Source organism: Zosterops lateralis (assembly GCF_965231275.1).
Source record: "Zosterops lateralis genome assembly, chromosome: 13".
NCBI lineage: Eukaryota > Metazoa > Chordata > Aves > Passeriformes > Zosteropidae > Zosterops > Zosterops lateralis.
The window spans coordinates 8,970,896-8,997,045 of NC_139773.1; the positions used below are offsets into that span (position 1 = coordinate 8,970,896).

The 26,150-nt window shown below is 38.2% G+C and overlaps 1 protein-coding gene across 1 annotated transcript; it reads right to left on the reverse strand.

Moving 5' to 3' along the window:
- Positions 1-557: 557 nt before the first annotated feature.
- CYP19A1 (cytochrome P450 family 19 subfamily A member 1) lies at positions 558-11,292 on the reverse strand (the record flags this gene model as incomplete). Its single annotated transcript, XM_083870653.1, has 9 exons — positions 558-824; positions 3,206-3,447; positions 4,802-4,964; positions 5,569-5,683; positions 7,125-7,239; positions 7,919-8,095; positions 8,354-8,508; positions 10,026-10,176; positions 11,148-11,292. The coding sequence occupies 9 exons, from the start codon at positions 11,290-11,292 to the stop codon at positions 558-560; spliced, it is 1,530 nt and encodes a 509-aa protein (XP_083726779.1).
- Positions 11,293-26,150: the final 14,858 nt, after the last annotated feature.

Sequence of the window (26,150 nt, forward strand, 5' to 3'; positions counted from 1 at the left end):
TGTGACTCTGTAAGTCTTTGGTACCTGTTTAATAGGAGAGCAAAACATGCTAAAGAAAAATGTTTGAATGACTTTTTGTTCAAACATTTCTTTACAACTTATTGAGCTCTTAAATATTTTAAATTGTTTCTTAGTCTTGAAATGAGCTAATATTCATTCAGCTGTTTTGAAAACAGATAATTAGAGCTTTTGCAGCAGTCAAATACTGCTAGGTCCAGCTTCAGGGAGGTGGGGGGGAAAGGGTCCTGGAATTAAACACACATCATGTATGTTCATTTGTTAACCCACAAACCTCTGGACTGGCAGTGTTTGAAAGGGAAGGCATAACTGTGTCTGAACTCTATGGTTTTAAAAAGTAATCAGGAATTGTACACCATGGCATCATCTACAACAAAACTATTCTGTACTTTTAGTCTTTCCAATTGTGGTCTGTGGCTCTGCTGTGCAGGCAGAGCAAGTTGTCACCTGAAGTCATTTCGGGCCAACAAAATGTTTTACTTTATATATTTAACTAGGGATGATGACTATCTCTTAGTGGATGAGAAAACCCTGTAACTTTAGTGCTGATCCACTTTATCACCCCGATCCTCGTTTGTGCTTCTTCTGGGCGTGAAAACCATCTCCAGCAGAGGCTGCCTTTCTATGGGGTGCATGGATAAGTCATTGTTTTTCTGGATGTTGCTCAGGCCTCTTCCTTTCATAGTCTGTACTCTGCACCTCCTCAGAAGAGTCACTAGGATTGCCTTCATCATCACCATGGCAATGAACTTCCCCACGCAGCTCCGGGGGCCGAATCCGAACGGTTGGAAATAGCGCGAGGGGACCTGCAGGGAGCAACACCAGGAGTGAACTCAGAGACAGACTTTTCTCCATAAATATAGTGAAAATAATGATGGAAATTGCTAGTAGATATAATCAGAAGAACTTGTGGAAATAATCTTTTCCTAGGAGCGATTAGTCATTTCACACTGGAAGCCCCACCCAAGTCAGGACACTGACAGAAGTGTGGACCAGCCCTTGGAAATTCTGAGAGCAGGGATTGTGCAGTTAAACAATTGAATTCTGTTCATGTGTTTGTCTGTTTGTCCTGGGAACTACAGGGATTTCACCACAAGCTGTGAAAGGGAGTGAAGCTTCTGCTCTTCAAATGCATTAAAGTTCATTAAAAAGTTCTTCAGAAAATGCTCATTATAAAGCTCATAAATATCTGAAATACAGGCTGATGCCTTGTCTAAAGATAATCACTAAGCCATACACCTACTCCATTTGTAATGAAAAAGCTAATGTTTCTGAGAACTAATTTGTCATAAAATCAAATGTTAAAATTTTTGATATCTAATAGAGAGATAACACTGATAAAATTATTGTCTTCTGTCCTGTCAGCTGAAATATGAAATGCAGGATTCCCAGGACAACTAAAGAATGAACAGCCAGCATCTTCTACTTTTATTGCCATTGATTAGATCAATTAAAAACAAAGTCTGGTTATAAATAAATTATTTTTCTTCATCTGTGCAACTTCTTTTTAAAAAAATCAGATCTCAACCACGTTCTGATTTCCTATTTAACAAGAATAGAGTAGAAAATGCTGATTTATACCAAATCATCTGGAAAAAAGTGTACTGTTTTTTTCTTATTTTGAGGTTGACAGGACTGTTTTATTTAATTATTTTTAAAACAAACTGAGCTGTGCTTTTGCAAAAATTATATATAAATACAAGTGTTTATAACATAGGGCAAGTACAGCAGCTGGTAGTACAGCACAATGGCAAATGCACAGCCTGGGAAAATGGAAAAATGTTTAGATTCTAACAATGGCATCTTATCATAAATAATGCTGTGAATTGCTATTCACTTAGAGAACTGGAGGAAAATTGTGCCTGCCAGAGTAATTATAGGGCAAACAGAATGGATCAAGTCAGATAGAAAATGTGTGGTTAAATATTTGGTCAAGGGGAAACATTTTTAGTAGCAAAATGTCCTCGTAAATTAAGCAAGATATCCATTTCTGATAGAAATACTTGGAATGTAAATAATGGGTGGCAAAATGGAATCTATTCACAGTGAATTGTAATTTTGATAAACTTCATCACTTACTCTCTTCTTGAATTTTCTACAAAGACTTTTTCTCGAGCTGCTGTTTTTAATGCTGTGTGCAAGGTTTACTCTGGGTAACCCAACAGCAGTTGAGAAATATTACCCAGGTGGATTAATGCTCATTTTTTGCATGTGGCATATATGATACTCTTAGCTTTCCTGATAGGAAAAAAGTGAACCTTAAAGTTTTTTTGTGGCTTAAACACTCATATCTCTTTTTTTCCTTAGCTCTTTCTTCAGGTGTTTTTACTAGTGAGTTCATTTTTGGTGTATTAAAATCAGTTTTTCTTTCTTTAAAGCTGAAGTTGCTGCTGTTGATGTTCATGTGTGCAGCTGCTAACATATCAGTGCAGTTTTAATCTCTCCAGGTTATTATTGCTGAGCAAATACAGTTTCACAAAACCAATTGTTTAATCAATAATGCAGAAGTCTGAGTAAATAATCTGAAGGATGATTTGAATAGTAGGGGATGACAAAATAAAGAAATGTTGCTTTTGATTATAATTCTTCTATAATGGTAGTTAGAATGTAACTTCTTTTGAAATTCAGTGCTGAATGGGAACTTATTTACTCAACATCTGCAGTATTAAGTTAGTTAAAATTTTAAATTTTCATTATGGTCTATAAAATATTGTTTATTTAGAAAGAAAAGAAAAAAGAATAACATGGGCACTAGATCCCCAGTCTCCCAGAAGTTACTGCACTGCTTCACCTCTGCAGAGAATCCTCAGGCAGCCTCAGCTGTGTTGGCTGCTGACCTGGCTGTAGCCCCCTAAAGCCTCTTTGTTTTGTCCAGTGTCAGGGGATAGAATGGCAACCATGCGTATCTGACAAATTTAATCAGAGATTTTTAATCCAAATGATTATGTCTGTTTTCAGCTGAAAAGCTGTTTTCTATATTATAATTATTTCTTATTTAAAAGGCAGCTTGATAGGAAAATATCTGCCCAGCTCTGATAATAATAGTAATCAGCAGGTTATACAGCTAACTAGGCACTTAAAGGGAAAACTGTCTTATGGTCACAAAGTTCTGGAGCAAAGTAAGAGGAAGAGGCATTAACAATAAATAATATCCAAATTTCTGCAAGGGATAAGATGGAAAACTTACATTTTTCTCAAAATTTTCAAGAGAGAACTCATTTGGCTTTGGGAAGAATTCGAGTTTATGCATCCGCCCGATGTTGAGGATGATGTTTGTGCCCTTTTTCACGGGGTATCCATCAATGACATCATCCTGTAACGCCTTCCTCATGATCAAGTCCACAACTGGCTGGTACCTCATGCTCTCATAGATGAAATTCTCCACAGTTTTTAAGTTTGGCATATCATCACTCTGTATGTCTCTGTCTCCTTGTGGAATAAAGTAGATAGTGAAGAGATTAACTGGTTAGGAATTTAATAACTTCATTGTACAAGTATCAGAACATTTTGGGAAGGCTCTCGGGTTCTGAAGTTGTAGGAAGCATCCAACAGCATCTAAGGAGTTCTGTGCAGCCTTACTTATTGAGGAAATCTGGTATATTGTTCATTAGCATAAACCATAGCTCATTAATCAACAATCTTCTCACCTTCTTAACACTCTTAGTCTTTGTTCTTGTCAGCAACAGAACTCTGGGAGTCCTTCCCTTTGCACAAACAGCAACAAGGCACAGCAAAGAAATCTTCCAAGAGCTGACGGCAAACAGAATCTGGGGCTAATTCTGCAGGGGCCTTACATTTTCACCTTGCTGTTGGGTTTGGCTGGATGTCCATCCTGGACAATCCCAGTCAGGATGAGAAAGTTCCAGCAGCAGAGTAAGGGCTGGATGTGCTGCCCGTGGCAGCTCCACTGCTGCTTTCCAGCCCCAAGGAGCTCAGGGCTGCTGGGGCTGTTTGCCAGACAAAAGGCACTTTGCCAACCTGCCTTGGCACTTCCTCAGGGAAAACACAACATTCTTACCTTAGGGGGAAAGGTTTCACAAGGAAGTAGGGAAAATAAGTGAGTACTTTCATGAAGACACTAAAATAAGGATTATTAAAAGTACCTTAGAAAAAGAGTAAAAGACTTGTGATACATTTTCCAGTGTTTAACAGACCAGAAGTAAATCTTAAATAAGAGTGGATGAAATTAGTTTCTATATTGGTTCAGTGTCAGGCTTTGAATGGAGACTAGAGAAGGGGAAGAATACAAATTTGGAATATCTTGATTGTGTTTTGAATAGTTAGTAATTAGTACTTAGAGAAGGCCAATTTGAGATCTAAATGGATGACAGCAGAATATAATTTTAATTTTGTCTAGTCTTTCCCTTCTAGAGCCATAATGAAACTTAGAGAAGTTCTGTATGTTATCACAGAGAAATACTGGTGATTAGAAGTATTTGAAACAAGTGCCCCCTTTTGTTGTTTCAGGGTAACTGGAAAATAATTTCAATGAAACTTGAGGTGAATGCTGATTTTACACTGTGGTTGCTGAGGAGAGAATATACCACATTATTTCTAATAGATTATCAATTCTGATGATTCCTATTTTCTTTTACAAATTTCTCACATTTTTTAATTTGCTCCAGTATAGTCTTTTACATACAATAGTAATTCTTATGTTTTACAGCAAAAACTTCTGTTAGGAGAAATTGCTTAAAATTTTCAGGTTTAGATAAATGAAATTAGATCACTGCTGAAGTAAAAATATATTCCCCACACCAATGACTTTGTGTCCCCTGCTTACCCACAACAGTTTCAATTTCTCTCATCATCTCCTCTTCCACCGTGGGGTGCTCAGCAATCAGGATTAGCATAAAGAAGAGAGTCACAGAGAGAGTGTCAGGAGCGGCAATCATCATCTCCAGCACACACTGGTTCACATTCTCAGCAGTCAGATCCCCTCTGTTCTGAAAATAAAAATAGGAAATTTTGGAGAAAATACTGATTGCTGATCTCTGATGCCAACAAAGGTCCTATAGACTGCACAGTGTCTTGACAGTCTATCTTAGGCTAAATAGCATTTTTTTTTGTCTTTCAGAGAAAGGCAGAAAGCTCCTGTTCTGACTGGGGTGTATTGCCCTACAGAAAAGCAGAAATGTGTGTTCTTAGCTCAGGTTCTTCTTAGTTTATTGCATCTCCTGGCAGAGTTTATGAGCTGTCAGAGTTTAAACAAGAGAGGAGTTATATAACATTTGAAACCTTTGCAAACAAAAGGTAATACATTAAATAATACATGGGGGTTAGGGAAAGACTGGAGGGCCCTCAGGGATAGATGCAAGAGTTTTAGGAATGTTGTTTAAGCCATGAAATAAATATGACAAGCACCCGATCCTGAAATACAAGTATTCCTATTGGAGTCATTGTCAGGGACTCCACAGCACCAACTACTCAGCATCCCTTTATAATGATGTGACTTTTAGAGAGGCATGTGAAGTTTAAATTGCAAAGCCTGTGCTCAGGAGAATGTCAGAAAAACCAAAATTAGCCATATTTTGAGTAAATTCCCAATACCTGTGCAAAAATCAGCTGGGATGCAAAATCCATGTGTTCATCCAACTTTTCCACAGTGGAAAGCTTTTGTCGTTTCTGTTCTATTAAGATTTCCATTGCTCCTTTAAGATCCTTGCTGAAAAAGATGAAATCCAACATATTGATTAATGTCTGCACCAGGGTATGACAAGAAATACAGAGAAATACCAAGACAAGCATCTAAGGATGTCAGAAATTAAGTATTCCTTAGAAAATGTTATATGGTTCTCTGCATAAATAGTAATACTTAGACAAGGTGTATTTTCTTATTATTCTTAAATAATTGCTTGTCAGTCTGGAATGAAATCTTAATCTCTTTTTATAGAACGGACAGAAAAAGGTGCCCATATACAGTATTAAAGAATAAAGTTTTGAAAGATTTATCACCATTTCCAAAGAATTTGTTTATTTCCTTGTAATTTATAGTGTATTTTATCAGCAAATATAATGAATTTAGAGAACATAAGGGATGATTTTTAGAAAAATATGGACAAGTGTTAGAAAATGTGTATCTTGGGGGTAGAGTTAATTTAAACTTTTCATGTTTAAATAGTAATACTGTATAATACTGTGACAACAGTTTGTATTTCAGTGGTTGAAAAAAAAAACCTTTCAAAACTTGTTGTAAATTTGGGGGGAATTTTCAATTAAATTTCAGGAAAAAGCAGTAATCAGTACCAAAATAAAGCAAGCAAATATTAAAGGAGATGAATCTTGTGTCTAGTCCTCAAGAGCTGTCAATTGGTTTGGGTGAAACTGATCTTCTATTTAAAGCCTTTATGTTATGTAGCACTATCAAAGCAATTTATTACATATCCTTCCTAAGGAGAAATTTCTCTCATTAGGTGAAAAACAAATCCAAAATGAAAAAAGTGAGTGCCAGTTCTGTTTAAAGCCAGGTCTCTTTTGGCAGAAGACAGAAAACAAGATCACAAAACTGGAAGAGGCATTTTGTGTTTTTGCAAAGAGGAAAATGGCAAAATGTGTTTGTTACTCATTTAGGAAAAAAACCCAAAACCTTGAAATAGATTATCACAATGAGCACCAAGTTTTAACTCATAAATGAGTGGTTGACTAAAAAATGCGTGTTGAGAGAATAATAAATAATGACAGGTACCTGCTCAAGGGTTAACTCTTGGGGAGCTGTGCCCTGCATACAGATGGGTTTCCTTGTTTGGATGACCTACTCTGATTGTCCTCAACTAGACAGCAAATACAACTTCATCCATAGGATGGCTTTTCCTTGTCTGAACCAAACCAGTGATCTCAGTTTAGTTTCCCATTTGAGTGTACATGGATCAATATTTTGGTGAATAAGTTGGGACTGGATAGACAAAGGTTTAAACTGCTCCAGGAATTCAGCTACTTGTACCACCAGGGACAAATCTGGTTCTGACTTGGCTCTGCAGACAGGGCACCTCAGCAACCACCTTTGCAAGTGCCATAATTTAGTTTCAAAAATCATCAAGGGAAATGCTCCTTCATAAAAAGAAAGAAAGGGTCTTATGCAAACACTTTGTAGGACGGTTGATACTCACACTGCGTCTTCGTATTTCTTGCACAGCCAAGAAATCTTAAAAAATATGTCAGGCTTTAATAAAAGTGCTTGCCAGGCATCAAAGTAGTTCTGAATCTTAAGCACAATGGCATTTTCTGAAAAGAAATGTTTTTAAAAAGTCAATAGTCAAGTAAAGAGAAATCCTTCAGAAAAATGAGTAAGGTTGTGTTCCCTACTCCACTAAGTTCATGGGAATTTGACAAAGAACTGCTGGGTAACATTTGTAGCACACTGTAAAAAAGATCTAGATCTTTTTAGAAACTCTTCATAACTTGCAATGAGGACATGGAGGTGTGTCAGCCAGACCAAAGAGTCTCCCATGGGAGAGCAGAAGCAGAACTATTGCAGAACAGTGAAATGGGCAGTTTAGACATACTGATAATATTATTTCTGTCACAGGCTGAAGAAACCATAGAAAAACATAAATTTTTAGGTGAACTTTTCAGAGCAATTATCTAGTTTGGTGGAAAGGTTTCAGATTCTTGCATGAATATAATGTAATATTGGAATTGTACCAAATTGGTGCATAAAAATCTCTTTAAATGGTAAAAATCATTAAGGTGGGTGACAAGCTAATGTATACTTTTGGTCATATAAAACTCTTTTATAACTAATATGATAATAAATCAATCAATTTCCATTAATTCTGTGGTGCTACACAAGTTAGTTCTTGATCTGTTTTTTTGAGACAAAACTGCTGAGTGGTATGGATGAGTTTTCCTTGGATATGCATTTCAGATCCATCTCAAGGCCCAAAACTGAGTCTGTCAGTACCATCCAGAGGGACCCCAAGGAAGAGCTTGTTGGACGTGTCGAGCATGATCCTCCTCATGAGGTTCAGCACGTTGATGTTCCCCAACTCTGTCGTTACTTCCTGGAGTTTGTCCAGGTGGTCGATGGTTGACTCCACACAAATTGTGATCATCCTCACCAGCCCGGGGCCAGACAGAGCTGAAACATTGGTGCAAAATGAGCACAAGGTTGTTAATTTTTGTACCTTTTTTATAATATCTCCATTGGTGATACTAGTGTTGATAAAACGGCAAATGTTATTGTGTCAGTGGCTGGTGTAAAACTCTTCTGGAGCTTGACTGGTTTGTCATCCTCTGAAAGGAAAATGTGGGGATTTCACAGAAACACACCAGCACTGCAGGAAAGACTGGCTGTGTGTGTCACAGGGAAGCAGGGTGTCAGTGCACACTCAGTTACCTTTGGTGAAAAAGGGTCGGATCTCTTTCCAGTGTGCGGGATTGTTGTTAAATATGATCCCGTTCTCGTACATGCCAATGCACTGCAATCCAAGCTTGCTCCCAAATCGAGACACGTAATGCCAGTGCTTCATTACATGGAACACACTTGAGGATCTGGGGAAGGAAGGAGGAAAAAGCCCCAAATAAAAAAACCTGCTTCATGGACTGAATACAGCATTTGTATTCTGACATTTTACATTTGCTCCCAAGTGCTGACTCGCATTCTTAATTTAGCAGAAAGTACAATGCTTAGCACGAAATGTTGTTCCTTTCACATAATTAAAAATCTTGATGATAAATGCCTTCAGAATTTATATTAAAGCAGTAATTTCTTCTGTTCAGATTTAAACTATTTTTCAATTAAAATGCAAATGGTTAACAAAGGATTTTAAGCTGAGAAATGTGTAGATATATATGATACACTTAGGCAGTGCCCAGTGTCAGATATTTCAGAGGATAAGGTAAAATATTTGATGTATACTAAGTTACAGCTTTACTGTTGTATAGTCAATGCTGTGTATTCTTTTGCAGCTCTTTGGTCATTCCCAGACACATCCTGAAAGCATAAAAATACATGCATCAGTTAAATATGCATCATCATAATATGATGGTACGTGTGGGATAAATAATAAATATTCTTAAAGAGACACAGAAGGGAGTCCATGATATGCATAATTATATTTACAGTCAGCAAGATTAATATGCTGGTTCTGGCAGACAGCATTCTTGCTTTAAGATATAATTTCCTTTAGAGGGAGCCAGCATTTCAGAAATGTGGATATGATTAAACACTGATCCAAGAGAATCCAAGCAAAAGAAAGGAAATTGGAACAAAGATTTGAAATGAAACAATATGCTTCTTTCTTTACTGTGTAGTATATTCTATGGGCCAAACCCCAGACTACTAACATGGGTTTAGTTTGTTTTTTCAGTCAGGTAATATAAATGTGACTTTTACTATTGACTGCAAATATTCTTGGTGTCATAGTTTCATGTGACCTGGAGGTAAACATTTTACCACTCTTTTTTCCTTTTCTTTTTCAGGCATGACTTATAATAATCCAATGTAAGAAGAAAGCAATCATCCACTGGAGCTAATAAACTGATAGACTGAAGTTTAGCATTATGTTTAATACTGTGCACAATTGAAGCCTATGAATAATCCCATTAATTGGAGTGGAATTACTCCTAATACTATAATGCTATATTTGCTCAGTTAAATCATTGATTTGGAGCCATAATCTTCAAGCATTTACTTCCACTTTAAGGAGAAACTTAAAAACAGAAAATGAAAATTTGACTTAATCCCACATTGCAGTCAACCTAGGTCCCAAAACGGAATGTTACCTTAATAATAAATGGAATAGTAAAATAGATGGTAAACTATTTTTACGATTGAGCCACAGTACTTTCTATAAAAAAAGTTAGGATAATTCACCAAAATTTCAATAGAGGAGTCTTTAAACAAACACAAAATTAGAAGGAGGTCTGTGAATAGCAGAAAATAAAAAGTCTTTGCTAGGACAATTTTTGAAAATAATAACTTCAATGCCACTTTAGAATAAAGAAGCAAAAAGGTTGTAAAGATATAAAGATTTTCAAGTTATTAAGTATAGAAAATAAGGATTTACTTGCTAATTATAAATGTTTCTTCACCGCTGATCCAAACTCTCACAAATTCTCCATAGGTCTTATTGTAGTAGTTGCAGGCTTTCCCTACTCCCATCCAGAGAAATCTCCCGTGTGAAATGAGGGGGCCAATTCCCATGCAGTATCCTGGCCCTAAAAACAGGGGAACACAGGTTTGGTCTCAGCAGTGCTCACGGACAAGAAAACACCTCTGAGCATCTCCCTTCTGAAAGGAGGTTTTAACACGACAGTCACAGTCTGTGCTGGGCATTTCACACAACACAGACCTCGCCTGAAACTGCCTCAGAAAGTGCAGCTGTGCTGGTGAAGTCTCAGTTTCAGAGGAACCCGCTGTGCTTTTAGTGGTACCTGCAGCAAATGACTTTCATTGCTGCTTTGTACAACTCCCAGCTGCTGCTCGCTGTTGGAGGGACAATGGCTCCAGCCTAGAAAGAAGAAATGTTCTTTTGGGCAAGAAGAAATGTTTTTTCCCAGAATTTCATTCAGGAGTCACTGTGCTGGTTTAGGGTTATTCCTGTCCAACCCCTGTGAAAGATTGTGCTCTGCACTCTCCTTCATGCAGCAGGGCATTGCATCTGGTGGAAAATAAGCTGAGCCATTAATGTCTAAATAAGCCCCCAAAACGTTACAGAAGGGAAAGGGAATTTGATGTTGTTCTGTTCCAGAGGGTTCTTAGTGATAAAGATGGAGAAAGATTGACAACCTACTAAAATCTGAACAGCTTCTTAGGTAACTATTTAGAGTAAAGGCAATTTAGGGAGACTTAAACTTTTAAACATGTAAAAAGTAGTTTATAATGCACGTGAAAATGAGGACATCCTGAGTTTGTAAAATAGTATTATATCTTTCTAACATACATAAAATAAAGCTGAAAATGAAATGTCATATGGCCAAGTCATGATTATTATGAAAGTTCTGAAGTTCAAATAAGCCTGATTTCCTTTATCAGGAATTTTTAAAAATCTGTATTATTTAAACTGATTCATAATAAATTCTGTTTTCATACCACAATTATTCAGCCTTACTTTGTCACTTAAATTTGAGAAACAAACGAGGATTACTCTGAAAACTTTCATGTGGCACAATAGGTGAAATCAATTTACCTGGTATTGATGAAGTCTCTTCATGGTTCCATATCAGAAAGAGAAAGCACATGAGGATGAGGATGGGCACTGTGGCCACGGGCATCGTGTCTGGGACCAGGCTGGTGATGTTGTAGTGCAGCGGGTTCAGGGTTTCCAGGACCATCTTTTCAAAGAGGTTCTGCTTTGCTTCAGAGAGAGAGAGAGAGAGAGAGAGAGAGAAGGGGGAGAGAGGCAGAGGCTGTCAAAGCTCAGATGTCTTCAGTCTGCTTGGTACCTCTCACCCCTTTGTAGTTCCTACAAGTGAGCAGATCAGCTCTGGATGTGGCTTTATAACAAGAGTGACTGCCTGGAGTGCCTGCCAGGACAAGCCTCATCACAAGTCAAAAGAGACATGAAGCAGACACGTTTTTTCTTGGGAATAACAAAGGTTTTCTGACCTTGATGTTGAGGCATAGTTTTGGATATTTTGGCTGACAGACCTTTTATTGCTGATATCAACTGGGCTGAGGTTTACTCCTTGCAAATCTCTAACCAAAACACAAGAAATTAAACTTTCAGCACATGTGGAAGCATTGCATAGGTTCACTTGCCAGCTTTTGCGTGTCTTACTTAGCTGTTCCCTTCCTGCATGCCTGTAGTGCCAGAGTTCCTGAATTTCCAGAATAACTGTGGTACTTTTCAATGATACAAATAAAGCACCCCAGCACCACAGGATTTTGTTTGAAACATTTATCATAGCTTTTTTTTTAACTGCCAACCTTTGAGTGTAACATAATGTAATATAATGTAATAAATTTCTTTATGGCTTTTCTGTTAAATTCTTTGAAAACTATATGCCATAACAAACAGGAGCATAGATTGTCTGTTGCCATACTTTTACTCAGGCTGTAACCAGCACTCAGCACAGGAAAGAAAACCCAAGGACAGCCAACAGGTCTCTTATGCATAAAGGGAATAGAAGGATTAATTCAAAGTTTTTTTGCATGTTTTTGAATTAAATCATGAAATAGCAGAAGTTGTTGTACCTGAGAAGGAATATATGTAAGAAGGAATGTGAGTGAGAACTCATTTAACCACAGAAAGGTATTGCTTGAACCTGCACCATATTTTATTAATAAAACATCTTAATTATGCTCTGGCAATAACTAAGAAGAGATTTGTTTTGTTTCTTCCTAAAACAACATTTCAAAGTTGAAGGATCTATTTACTTAGCAGGAAGCTTTCAGATACAGTTTACTTTCAGCAAGTGCTTTCTTGTTTGTCTTGTGCTTTGGTCTCATTGCAGAAGAAATGAGAACTTGCTTTGTAGTGACCATCACTGCTGTAGTTATGTTAAATGAAGCCAAGAATGGGATAGATGCTTTTGGATAGTGAGAATCCTGGTGTTTATGGTCAAAGGAGGAAACGGATGGAGTGTAGGAAGGGAAAATGGGGAAAGGGAGTAAGCAGTGGTTTAAAGCCTTGCAGGTGCATGCAATGCTCTCTTTTGGATGTTTTGTGTGCCAGACTTCTGGGGTTTTTATGATCCAAAATGCCCAATCTGCCAGGTGACCTTTTAGAAACATCCTTGCTATTGCAATAGAGAGCAGCCCAGCCCTTCTGAGAGTGTTCAGGGACAGGTCACATCCTGGACACATCCAACTGTTGTATTGTCCTGTGGTGTGTGAAAAAGTTTTGTAATCACAAGCATTTTTACCATGTAAGGGTATTTATTAGTTTAAATTTCCTTGAGTGCTGATCCTTACCACAACAAAAGCATGTCTACGTATATGTAAATATTTTATCAGCTTCTGTCCCTTTCACTAAACAAGTTTACAGCATTATAGAGAGAAATAGCCACTCTTGGGGCGTATAGTTCCATTTTTGTGTTGTTTTCTCTCTGGATCTGCATAAACTTCATGTTTGTACTTCATTGCCACAGATAGGCTCTGATGTGCATTGTCTTTTGTGTTTTTTCCAAGACCTTCTGGTGTGTATACAGTAGCTTCACTGCCTCATATTCTCTGTGAAGACAAGTTTGGAGCTGGTTATGCATCTGGGTGCTGTGAAATAAACCCATTTCATACCTCCCAATGTGAATCTATGAATATTATATCTGCAGGGTGAGCCCTAGTAGGGTTGAAGGTCCTGATTTGTTTGCACACTGTACTTTGCAAGTATGAGTCTCCCCCTTTTATTTTCTAAAGATCAACCCTGAGTTTTGATCTTGTTCAGCTCTTAAATACTCACAGCTAAAGCTTATCATTGTTTTGACAGTGGAATGCAGACAGGTTTCTGTTTTTTCAAAATATACAGATAGCAGTGGACTGGGTTTTAGAGTCTTGGTTTCCCCAGCCTCATAATTTTATAGTTCTTAGTAAAACAAATTTTTCTTTTTCCATGTCCAACACATCAGTGTGCACCTTGCTGTTACATTTATAATTTTAATATCCTGGATTGTTCTGTCATGAAGATAAAAGTATTAAAGGCAAAGTATTAAGTTTAAATCCTTTTTACACTCTTGACCTGATCTGAAACAGTCTTCAGTCAAAGTGGCTTCTCAAGACCTTAAATAGTTGAATTTCCTGTATTGAGGAGTTCTTAGCTTCATTTCAATGAGTATGATTGAAGCAGCCTTTCAGGGCTTGCATTTTTAACCTCTTTTTTTTCATTGCAAAAGCCAGCTGGGCCATGAAAAATTCACCTTAAAAATATTTCAACTCAATTGTTTGTCTTACTATTTTTATCCATTTCATCTTTTTAAAACTGCCCATGAGTTTGATCAATCCTCACAAAAACTCAGACAAACTCATTTGGATAATAAGTAGTCACTGGGCAGACGGAAAGAATTAGAAATGGAAGTGATTTAGAGTGCCCACTGTGCACTCTAAGGAAGGTTTCTCTAGTCTTGCTCATTTTGTCTTGTCTGCTGTAATTTTCCTTTCCTTGCAGCTGGTTGAGGAGTCTCAGGCCAGAGGGGTTTGTTGCTTCTGATTGTTACTTACATGGCAGAGGAAGGATGGGGCAAAAAAAAGCTTTTAGAATCTCATTGTATAGTGGGGGATAATAGACTTACTATAGGAAAGAGCTTTTGTGGCAGATGGATGGGTGTGCACAGGGCTGGCAGCAATGAGGGATCTCCTCACCTGGAAAAGCAGCTGCCAGCAGGGGGCCCTTTAGGTTGCTGATTTTCGAGTTTTGACTACAAAGCACAAGGAGAATATTCTAAACATTTAATTCTAACATTAATATTAAACATTTTCTTGCTAAAGGTAATGTGAGGAATGATGGCAAGGTCCACAGTAAAGAGAAAAGCTCATATATCTAAAGGACAGCTGTACTGACAACTCTTACTCTGGTTAGAGCTTTGGACTTAATGACTCTGCCAGTAAAGGAGCAAATTCATAAAATCTTATTATAGAATTGAAGCTGAAAGTCTCTCTTAATATTGAGAAGGAGTTAATAACTCCTGATAACTCTGAAGGGCCATTCTTGTGTCCTGGAGGTGTTTCCTTTGGAGTGGTTTGTCTGTCAGGAGAGAAAAAAATCTGCTACTTGTTATAAATTCCCAAGTATTAGTAACCCATATTAGCAGCATCTGAAGCAACTTATCTAGGTTTAAACAGTTTGGAAAAATAAAGAGATTTATTTAACACAAACCCCATTTTTTACAGAACTGCTGCCATTGTACCACAATGTTTGACAATGCTGATATAGACTGAAGGAACACAGTACCTCTGAAAAACAGAATAGTAAGTTTTAATTGATTTGAAGTGGATATTTATCACCAGGTGTACACCCTTAATAGAGAGATTGTCTTGTTTCCTTGAAAGGCTGTGGGGTTTAAAGCTGAGAACACAGCAGGAGCCCTTTGGAAACTTGAGAGTGCTTACCATTCCTTGTAAGGTGAGAGGAAAATTACTCTGTGAGTGTCAGGCTGAACCTTTATTTAGTGTCACCCTGGATCCTGTGGTCTCTTCTAATTCTTTAACTCCCTCAGGATGCAGTGGGAATGTCACTGAGAGTTTTCCATCACAATTTATTGGTTGTCTCGTGTTGCACTCCTTTTGTGACATTTTTTTTTTTGTCGTTGATCCACACTACTTCTTTCTTAATTACTTTTCATTTGTTTTATTACTTAATTATTTTTATCACTTAATAAATGTTCACTGTGTTTTAGTCACCTGCTCCTTTGCATGTATCAGACATCTCTCATTACAGATGGGTTTGCAGTCCCAACACTCAGAGCAGATTTTTTTTAATTTAGGTGTTTTCATTACTCTGCTTCTGAAGCATTCTGCCTGGTTTAGGACAATTTTCTACTTTTAACTCAATCCTCTGCATCTCTAAAGGGAGATAAATATAATAAAATGTGAAAGTGAGGGAATAAACCCCTTTTTCAGTCATTTCTAGTGTCTGAGTCAGTGGGCAGGAATTTGTGTAGCTGTAGAGGTCTATCATATCTAATTACCATGGAAATGAATTCTAGCAGTTGTTGAATGGTTATTACAGCCTTGTAGAATAATCCTGCACCACTTGATTACTGTGAAATCTAATCTAAATAGCACTTACAACTTCATCTGTTGTTTAGGTTAGAGGAGGAGGAGAAGGAGAGAAGGAAGAGGTGACAGCTTTCAGCAGAAACTTGGAAATGGGAATTTAGTAATTATCATCCTGGCAATCTAAAGGGGCTCTTGACAAGTAAATGAGGAGGTAGGAGCTTAATGTGTCAGAGGGCAAGGGAAAGAGAAATGCAGAACACAGCCGTGATTTTGTGATGTTGGAAAAACGTCTGTACTGTGAGATAAGAAAGATTGTTACATCTGATGCCCCTTCTATTACCTGGAATTTTATTTTTTAATTTTGGTGAGTGTTCTTATGACAGGGTGACTTTGTTTCACAGCTGAATAGGATCTGTCCCTGGAGCCTGCTTCTCTGAGATTTTAAGTTCCTTCAGCTGCCTTTGATAGCACTTGTAAAATGCTGCTGCATTGCTACAGTGCTGGTGGTGGCCACAAAACTCCATTTCTTGTCACCCTTTCTACTCAAGGTGTATGGTGAGTTGCAAAGTGCAGAGAAGTTTGGAATTGCAAAGTTACAATTGCTGCTGTAAATGTTGAAATTCCTGCTGTCTGGACTCAGTTTGGTCAATCAGTTTTCTTAGAACCACCCACTACTGGTGTGTGACTGGAAATTAACTGGTCACTAAAACCCTTTGCCAGGGAAACAAATACATTACAAATATCTTCTGTAAATGTAGGACTCCATTTGAATATTGCTGTTTGTTTGGATCACTGTAGTAAGAGCAGTGCCACTTTTTTGTGCCTTTATAGGGTGGTTGAGGTGTGATTTGGAAAAAATAACTTGCCAGTTTTAGTGCTTTTCACAAAGGGTCGCCTTGTTGCTTGTGAACCACCACAAGGTCCATGAAAAGTGTCATCCACATGAGATGATGCAAGGGCTTAATCTGAAAAAAATATCTCCTGAAGCAGAATAGGTGTGCCAGTGCTTGTAAGGCAGCAAAAAGAGCTGTGGGGTTGTGCAAAATTCTGCAGTAGTGGCAGGACTGTAATTTACTTCATGACAACCTCCAAGTTTTATTACAACACCACAAGCTCTAATGAACTCAAAACTAACCAGAATTTGAGTTATGGATGGCAATTGAAATCCCTCCAAAGTACTATTTATCAGACTCCTTGTTATGACTGTGGCAAAGCATTTTTTCCTCTGGCTAAAAATATCATGTATTCTATCAAAGTATGTAAATTAATTCTGAAGAAAAGTTTATCTGTGTATTTGAAAAAACAAGACTAAGAAAGAATGCATGACAATTCTCAAACCATTCTTTTTGCAAATGACTTTATTAATCAGATACCGTTATCAACTGAGATACAGCAGCTAGAACACAGACAGCACTTTTCCCCAGCAAGCACAAACTGAGATATATCAAGCTTTGGTAGAATAAAAAAATTCGCAGGATCAGTTCCAGACTTCTTTTACCTGATTTTTAATCCTCACTCTTTTTTTAACATCACTATTTTTACCTCACTTACAGTCCTTTTTTTCCCCTGCTGTGACAATGATGCTTGGAAATGTCAGTTTGTCTGAAATTCACAACTTCCCAACTAAAGTCTGCATTGCTGTGCAGCAGCAGCTGGCAGTGTCTGTCCCATGCTGTGTATTCTACCATAACTTTGTCATGGTACACATGAAAAAAATCCACTTCAGAGTCAAAAGAATTAAATCAGACACCAAAGAAACACTGATCAGGTTTGGTTTTTTAATCTGGGGCCCCCCATATCTATAAAAACTGAAATGATTTAATATTTTTTGATGTAAATAACTTGAAAGGTTGCACAAAGTGAATACACTTTCTTAGGATAACTATTCTGCAAGAACATTGTACTATTTTTTAAAAAGGAAACTTTCTAGAATACTTGCAAAACATATAGTCTATTACTGTTGTTTTACTATCAGGAATTTGGCCAAAGACCTGCATATTTTCTACTAAAAAAACCAAACAAATCTCTGTTTAGATAGTGACAGCATATAATTTACACAAAGATAATTACAGTAGCAGATCAAAGCAACTCCAGAAGGCATACTTCCCACTTAAAACAAAAATAAATCCCATTTATGTAATGTCCTACCCATCCTGTTTGAAGAAAAATTCTAGAATATGAATTGAAAAATTACCTGTTTCTTCTTGTTACTTCTGGGTTTTTGCCGACCGCACTATCCTGGCTCCTGGTGTGCTCCTCTTAAAGGTCTGGATAGGTTTTCTGGTGATCACTCTCTGTAGCATCTTTTATGCAGGTGCTTCTTGTTGCTAAGAGATCTGTTGCTTGGAGATGGAAGTTTGTTTATTGTAATAGATCAGGGGCTGTTGCTTTGAAAAGAAAATTTTGTAATTTTACCTCCACAGCTCAGTGTATCTGATGCAAAACAGCCAATGACTGAGGTACACATGCCTAGTGCTGATTAGAATTGTGACTGCAGAGTAAAACAGAGAAGTAAACAAAGTTCATAGTGCGTGTTTAGTGGCACTGAACAAGGAAAGAGGTTTGTCATTTAACTGGAGATACAACTACCAGAAATTATATTGACTCTTTGCCAAGTGCATCTAAAGGTATTTTCCCTTTCCAATAGCAAGGATGTCCAAAAGTTTTATTCTAAAATAAGAATGTATGAAGTTGTCAATAACATTCTGCGAGACACAATCCTTCACTGGCATTGGAGAGGACTGGCTGTTATCCTGTATAATTTTATATGGGCTCTTTTCTTTATGTTCCCAGTTGGTTTGATAACTCCTCAGAATGATTAGAAACTAAGGCTGGTTTCTCTGCTTTGTGGTTCTCCTTTTTTGCTGAAGTTTAGGGCAACTCAAACAAACTTCCAGTTATTTTGAAGAACAGCATTATGTGATTAAAGGAAGCATTAAAGTAATGTCCAAAGATCTATGGGAAAAGGTGTTGATGGTATTAATAGAGGAGACTAACACAGAAATATGAACAAGGTAATTGTTCCTCTTACTGGTTTGAAGCAAGAGAATTCCAAATTGTATCAATGTCTGCAAGGGAAATCCTGAGCTGGCTCAGCTGTCTCTTCTGTAAGTTTATCCCATGAGTCCAAACAGACTATTTTGGGAAATAGGTCAAAATCATCTTTTTTGCTTAGTACTTTCTAGTTTAGGAAACTCAATGACTCAATTCTGTTTCCAGCAAGGCTGTGTTATATCCTGTGGCAGTAAGACACTGCGCATCCTTGTCTTCCACTCTCAGGCCACAAATGTAAAAGATTCTTATGAAATATTCTCATTCTTCTTTTCCTGAGTTCACTCAAAGCTTTAACATTAGCATTTCTTTAATAAGAAAACTCATCTAATGGGAAAAGGGGTCTTACATTTAAAGAACTGTGATTCACTTGGAACAGAAGATATTTAAGGGTTGTGTACAATAGTGTCAGTGATGGAGTATTTTTCAGGGAAGGATGAAAGAGACCTAGAATTTATTTGAATGTAAAATCTCTTTTGAGAAGCCTTTCTTTAAGTAAATAAATAAATAATACAGAGAATTTAGGGAGAATAAGGACTGAATTCATGCACAAATTCTTGTGGCATTACTGCAACCCCGTGGAAGAGACTCAGCTTAGACAACCAGAAACAAACATAATTACAGTTGGAGAACTGAACTCTTGTTCTTTTTCCATGTGTACACACTCTTCCATATCTATTCATTATGCAGAGATCTTCCATATCTATTTATTATGCAGAGACTTGTTTACAGAACAAGCAAAAGTGGGTAGAACTTCAGTTCTATTGTGTTCTGTGTTTAGAGCTGGACACAATAATGGTTACAACCTGTGGCATAGTGTCTGACAGTCTGAAAGTGTTAAAATTACTTTGTTTTATTTCAAAAACACATGATAGCTGGTTGCTACTTTTGGGCCATCATGCATTAGTATGGGTATTTTTTTTGGTTTTACAAGCCCAGCTGTATGTTCGTAATGCTTGTTGACAAGGGATATTCACATTCTGAAGGAGCTGGGCTTTGGGGCTGACTTTGGTCCATTGCATGATGAATTTCTTACAGATTGTTAATGTGGGCAAGCTAATATAAGTGCTCAGTTCTGAAGCAGATGGATAATTCTCAGAGACAACAAATTAAGAAAGCCTTGTATGAGAAAGCTATCATAGAAAGTTTCCAGTGCCTTGGAACTGGTTTATGGCATTAAGTGTTGTTGTGGTTTCAGCTGCTGAGAAGAACAACAGCTTGTGTTGAACTTTCTCTGCTGGTTTTCTGCTTGTGTTTCTCCTTTGTGTTCCCCACATGTTTTTTCAGAAGCCAAACTTGGTCCTTGTTGCCACTGCAAACACACCATTGCTTTTGTGTCCTGTTGAGGAAGGAGGCAAAGGGAAGTTCTGACACCCCCAATGCCTGAGTGGTTGCAGCCACCCCTCACTGATGGTGTTTTGTTTATTGGTGATGGGTCAGGCATTAGAGGGAAACTTGGCTGTTGGGGTAAGAGCTTTCAGAAGCATTGCTTCCATTAGTGATAAGCTGAAATGAAAACAAACACTAGCATTACTTGGGAGCACCTAAATCCTTAGATGTTCTTTATTATACATGCACAAAATAAACTACTTAAGTACTCATTTTTAAAAGCTCATCAGAAGAATGAGTTTAGTGAAGTAAGAAGTCAATACAAGGAATGTGAAACAAATTCAGTTTTTTTCTTTGTCAGCAAGTATTGCTAGAAGTTTAGGGGATGCCAAGAACGGCCAGTTTCTAACACAAGCACATTTTTATTCCTTGCTCCATGATAATTTATTTAACCAAAAGTACATGTCTAAATATGAAAAAATCTATTCAAGTTTTGTTGGAGCTCCTTCTTCTGAGAGTGCTATGTATCTACTTACTGATACAAGGAATTCATGTATGAATTCAGGGGTATTCAGGAGCTGGTTAAGATGGTCATGAAGTAGTCTCGAAATGGGTAAAATAGTATGAAAATGATTGTTTATATTTAAACAAGGCTTTGTCAAGACTGACTTCTGTGGGATACAACTTTAAATCAAATAATATTTCCATATATCAGAGAAAATGTATCTTTCTCTCATGCCAAAGAATTTCTGGAACTTTGCATAATGCAACCAGAATGATTGGACCTGTTGTTCACTACAAAGGTCTATGTTGAATACTACAAATTCTTCAGAGTCTGAGTAGGCATTCACTGAATTAACAAAGTTGGGTTTTATGCCATTAAACAAAACTAAAGCAGGGTTTTTTTTTGTTGTGTTCTAAATATTTCACAATAGGCTGTTAAGAGAAAAGGATGAAAATGCTCTTCATAGCAGAGCAGAAGGGTATGTAACGTTCTAAGGACTCCGTGGCTCCTATGATAACACTGACTGGAGTTGGGTTTTAGTAAAAAGGATTTGAACCTCCCCTAGTAACTGTGTAGAAAGAAAATTTCTCACCTTAAATCAGTGGCAATGAAATCACTGGCATAAGAATCAGTATTATGAAACTGGTAAGATGGCATCAGGCTCAGATCTAAATTCTTTTGATGTCCTGGTGGTTTCAATGCAGTCTGGAGGGTAAATGCTTGCTTTAGTCCAAGGATGGATAGCCACGGGTGAATCTGTCCCTGATATACTCCACGTTGTGTGAGCAAAGAAAGAGAAGAGGAAGCAGAGACATCTGTGTGAACACAGGCTGTCAGCACAGGGTCATGCTGGAGGTCCATGGAGATTGTTGCTCCATCCTGGGTGTTGGACAAAATCAGATGCCTAGTGGGGAGTTTAAACATGGGACAATATGTGTGCTTTCCTCTCTGTGCCTTTCCTTCCATATATAATAGAAAAGGAATCTGAAATGGCACTCCTGGACATCCCTGTCTGCAGTAATGGCTGCCTGTCTTTCCTAGGAACTTGAAGAAAGACATTGTTGTAATTTAACCTGTCATTTTATTCCTTCTTTTCCTTTTAACTTCCCGTATGTGCTATTTTCCTGTTACCCTTAACAAGTCAATTATCAAGTACTGGGAGAGCTGAGGCTGCTGCAAGTGCCTGTCTTCAAATTCTTCCAGCACTACTTTATAATTTAGGTGTGTACCAGCCAGGGGAGCAGGTGATGTTCAGCCTGTCAGGTTCTCTCACTGGTGAGCAAAGTTGTCCAACAAAACGTATGCTGTGTGTATAAAAACTTATCAATTCCTTAAAACTGTGTCAGTGCTTTCAGAGTTTGAGTCTGTTTAAGGTCATTGTCATTAAAGAACTAGTAAAGAACTGCTGCAGAATGCTTGCAGGCAATCAGCTCTTAGCCATTGCCTTCATTTCCAGCCACACTTCCAGTGCTGCCTTGGGGGTGCCTGAGTGCTGCTTCTAAACAGCTCCTTCATTTGGCAGCATCCATTGCACCCCAAAACTCTTTCATATCTCCTCCATGGCTGTTTCCATTCACTGTTATAAATGCACCCTTTCAAAGAACAGTATGTACACAGGCAGGTGTATTTGGAGGGATTTAGCGACACACACTATTGGAAATTATTCATTTCACATTTTGTATGTGAATTTTTCTTATGCAGTGTCTTGTAGGGAGCTGTCTTGTTTAGCCTTTCTAACATTGTATTCAGTGCAGAGATGGACTTTTTTGGCCTCCCCAATAGAATTTTCTGCATGCAAACTGGAGCTTGGCTTCCCTAGCTAAAGCCATTTAAAAAAGATCACCTAAGTACTTTCATATCAATGTGGTTGGTTGAACCCATTTATACTGCCCGTGTTTTTTCTTTCGTGCCCAGCTTCAGAGTGCTTGCAGTTCACACACCAGGCAGATTTGGCAATTCCATTTCACAAATCTTAACAATTCTCTTTCTGGCTTATTGCCCAAGCCCCCAAACTTTAGAGTGTGTTGGGAAGTGTGGGTGCTCAACATCTAGAGTGTCATGGTCATCAAAGTTTCAATAAAGAACATTAGCTCTTATTCTGGAAGGAAAGGAAAAGCTTTAGGAGAAGCTAATTATATTGTCAGGTACAAAACCATCCCTAAGAGCATCTTGAAATCTTTCTGCCTGTACTGCCTGGAGACAGGTACACATCTTTAGACATCATCTTTGGGTACTTGGGGTTTGGTGTTTATGTTTTTTGGTGGCTTTCTTTTTGGTTGTAAATGTTGTTGATGTAAGGAGCTTTATAAAAGATGTTCCATGAGGGCTTGAACACTTGAAAAGATCTCTTCAGTGATTTGTTTTATTTGGAACAAACGTAGGCAAAACTGTCAGTTTTCAGTATGATCGAATACAGCTCCTTAATTTGTGTCCATGTGCTTTAATTTTCTTAAAAACAGGTTCTCATGTGGTGTCTGTGTGCTCTGGGCTTTATTACAACCATTCTCCCCTGAATAATCCACATGTGAGGAGGTGCACAGGAGCCAGGGGGCTGGTTCAGCTCGTTTTTGAGGGTCATCTTCACAACAAATCTGTAAGGAAGAATCTCCCAGTCTTAGGTAAGGAAACCTGGAGAGGTGTCCCTGCTCAAGAGAAGAGTCACCTGGAGTGCAGTCCAGGGGCAGTTGAGAGGAAGCTGAGTCGGGCTCATCCAAAGATGTGTCATTAGCAGAAGGTCTGTCTGTCCTGAGGAGCCCCTTGGGAAGCTCAAGGGGAGCTCCCTGCCCTGCAGCCCAGCAGAGAGGGCTCAAAGGCTCCCTCAGGCTCCCACACCTATGGAATGAAGTGTTTGGCTCACAAATCACAGATGTCCAAAAGGTCTGCAGGGGACTCCCATGCATTGCTGCTCACTGGGTCACCCTCCTCTCCTTGGGGTGCCCAGTGAGGGGTTTCTGGCCCAGCTGTGGGTCAGGCCTTTGCCTCCTTTGAGGCCAAACATCTCATTTTCCAAAGCAGTCAAGGGCATCTCTGGCATTTCCCCCAAAAATTGCTTTTCTTATTTTGTCCATATCAAATTGATGGAATAGCAGTAAAAACTCCTAATGAAAGCCAAAGTGGAAAGAGTTAACAGTACAGGTATTTTTCTCCTATTAGTCTGCCTGCATAAGTTCAAATCTTCAGACAATTGTAGACCCTGCTTGTTAATTCAAGAAGTGCTACCTATTTTGAAGAAGGGGACAGCCTGTTCTTGTCACAGGCAGAAGCAGTTGTAATGGTGTATTAAAGGAGCAGGTCATGGAGCCACTGTCTAAAACTAACTCTATTTATTAAGTGCCTGAACATCTACACTTTCAGCTTGTTAGCTGGTCAACTTGTTTTCATTTTATTCCTTCTCCTGAACTGGCATTTCAGCTGGTGAGAAAAAGAAAGAGGTGTGTGAAGATTTTTGTCCTTGATGTGTAAGAACTACTGAGGACTATCTTAGATTTTCTGTCTTTGTCCGTGGGCATGAGACTTATTTGACAGCAACACTTTGGGGAATGGAGAAAGGTGCTTTGAGAGACAATCTGTTCTCTTGTCATGGAAAAATGTGCAAGATGTTCAGAGCAGTTTAGGATGAGTCTTCAGATTGTTACAGGATTCTTTTTCAGTTAATGCTCTGTCTTTTTTCTCCTTTTTTTTTTTTTTTTTTTTTTAAAGCTGTGCTGTCACAGGGATGCCTTTGCAAGTCTCATGCAGTGTTCTTTTATGTGATGTCTGCAGTAAAGGAGACACAAACTTGTAAATTTTCAAACTACTTCCCCTGTTTTTTCCCCTACTTGCTGTCTACTGGTGCCACATTTAGAAAAATGCTCCAGTATCCACTTACTTTTTCTAAGCAAGTTTCTGTTATTTGGGAGTTATGGTGGGAACATGAATCCATTTCTCTTTCATTGTATCACATAGAATTCTTTTAATGATCACTTGGATATATTGTGGGATGATTCAGGCGATATTTCTTTAACAAGTGGGGAAACTTTCCATGGAAAATTCAAAACAAACATGCCAAACTTTTGGTGAAATGGAAGTACAGCCAAACCTCCCAGCCAGTCAAAGCAGCCCTGCAAAGAGTGCTTGGAGAACAAAAGCATTTGCAGTGCTGAAGGTGCTGAAGGCATTTTCTCATTAGAATTAAAGCACTGAATGCAAAACTAAAATTTAGCTTGGAGAGAAGGTACATGGTCATGAGGTGAAAATTCTGCCAACCACTTCTGGTTGTTCTGAATCCTCTAATCAGCTTCTTCGAGTGCTGTTAGTGGCATCAATTTCTCTGTTAAGGCAGCTTTGGCTGCACAATCTCTGAAGTGAAGAGGCTCCAGAGAAGCCTCTGTGCACCTGCTGTGAACCCTGCAGAGTGTAGAGCTCGTGGGCACAGCAGGTCTGCAAAATCATTGTCTGTGCACTGGGCTTGTGGCTTGTACAAAAGGGCTTTTTAGTGGTTTAGGACTATGTAATTTTGCCTGTATATCAGACCAAGTTGTGAAGTATTTTAGGACTCATCAGATTCTCATAAAATGTTGTGGTTTTTTAATTTGTGCTATTTTGACAAATACAAGCAACAAACGTTTTGAAATGGTGTATGAAGGAAAAACATACCATACCCAATTTCAAGCTGTGTAGAATTTCAGGTTGAAAATGCTCCTTTAAGATAATTCCCGTTGTGTTGAAAAATATTATTTTAATCTCCTGTATTATTATGGCTCCACCTCATAAAGGCTGCAAGTCAGTTTTGTAGAAATGTGTGTTTTATGTTTAGGTCCTCTCATGTAAGAGTTTGATGGAATATTGTATTTTCATGCTACACAACACAGTGTGATAATTTTAACCATCTGCAGAGGAAGCAGTGGGCAAAGCCAAAACAGTTGTCTGTGGCTGTGTAGCAAAAAACCCCCAAATTGCTCTTTGGTTGTGAGCTCAGAATTCATGACCTAGAATGTATGGCAAATGCTGTGATCTGTAAAAGAATGATCTTTAAAGTTGTAGGTAAATATGCTTAGTCCAGGCCATTTCTGATAAGCTCTGAAATGCAAACAAAGCTGAATGTATCATAACCTGCACAGGTAAGAATTATCTGTAACTATGTTTATCAGCCAGTCGTGCAATGAAATGTTTACTTGTCCTTTGCAGAACTGCTCACAGTTCCTGACTGCTGTGTGTACACTAGTAAAACACAATGTATTTTCTAAAAACCTACTTGTAACAAGATAAACTCAATTTGAAGAGGCAGCACTGAAATTTATTCACTTGAAGACACCTATTTGCTGAAGATTATATGTAAGACAGCAGCATAATGGAAATGGTGCAAAATCCTCTGCAGTCTTTGGTGGAATCCAGTCAATTTTAATACCTGAAATGTTCAGAATTATTAGCAATTCTGAATTAAGCTTTTGTAAATAGTCTCAAACCAGCAATGCACAGGGCAGAACTCCTGAGTAAGAGCTAAGACAGCTCTGAAGGAAATACCTTGGCAGCAGAATGGTTGTGTTTCTTCAGCCCCTGCCTGTGATAATTCTCTTTGCTTCTTAGCAAATGTTCTCAGCTGGAGGTTTCTCTGCTGGGCTTGGGTGACTGAAACCACTGGCTGGTGAGTGTAATCGAGGGGAAATCTCCTGGTCT